This window comes from Buceros rhinoceros, unplaced genomic scaffold (assembly GCF_000710305.1).
Source record: "Buceros rhinoceros silvestris isolate BGI_N320 unplaced genomic scaffold, ASM71030v1 scaffold10415, whole genome shotgun sequence".
Classification (NCBI taxonomy): Eukaryota; Metazoa; Chordata; class Aves; order Bucerotiformes; family Bucerotidae; genus Buceros; species Buceros rhinoceros.
The window spans coordinates 32,301-32,915 of record NW_010413402.1 but is presented as its reverse complement, the minus strand read 5'-3'; the positions used below and the strand labels follow the sequence as shown (position 1 = coordinate 32,915).

Sequence of the window (615 nt, the reverse complement as noted above, 5' to 3'; positions counted from 1 at the left end):
TCTCCCCTCACTGAGATGCCCCTGCCGCAAGCACGGCTTCAATTAGTCCTTTCAGAAACCAGAGTTTTATTTCCCCAAATTAGAGAATTAAAAAAAAATTAAAATTCTTAAAGTGTTTGTGGTTGGGATAAAGGGCTCCAAGCTTCTCTCGAAGTTGGTTGTGCAGATGGCTACCAAACTGTTAAATGGGCCACCCCACAAAGGTCCCGCCCCAGGAGGAGCCCAGGATGGCCCCAAACATGGGTAGTCACCTACATCCTGTGAGGGAAAGCTCCAGCGACTGCATGTCGCTGCCACGTACAGTGCCCATCTCTCTGCCTCCGCCTCGGGGTGGGCCCTCCTTGCCCCACAGGTTTGAGGTCTACCAGAAGCTTTTCACACCTTGGATGCTCCCGATGGGAGGCAGCCAGGAGGCCAGAGGGACCCTCGCTGGCCGCTCGCCTCCCTGGACAATGGGGAGAGCGGCTCGCGGGGAGGAACAGGCCGTTTGATGGAGAACAGCGGGGGAAGCGCTTCATGTGGGAATTCTTTGGCTTCCTCTGTCAGAGAAAACAACAGACCCAATCCATCTCCCAGGGTCTTCCCAGTGCTGCCCGGCTGCACCGGCAGCCGGGG

General features: G+C 56.4%; 1 protein-coding gene across 1 annotated transcript in view; it reads right to left on the bottom strand.

The window, feature by feature from the left end:
- SMG6 (SMG6 nonsense mediated mRNA decay factor) overlaps positions 1-615 on the bottom strand; it is a gene marked incomplete at its 5' end in the record, with an annotated part of 33,343 nt that overhangs the window by 904 nt on the left and 31,824 nt on the right. The window contains one exon of the mRNA XM_010136707.1: positions 282-340. Coding sequence (XP_010135009.1) covers positions 282-340 — 59 coding nt within the window. The remainder of the gene's footprint in view (positions 1-281; positions 341-615) is intronic.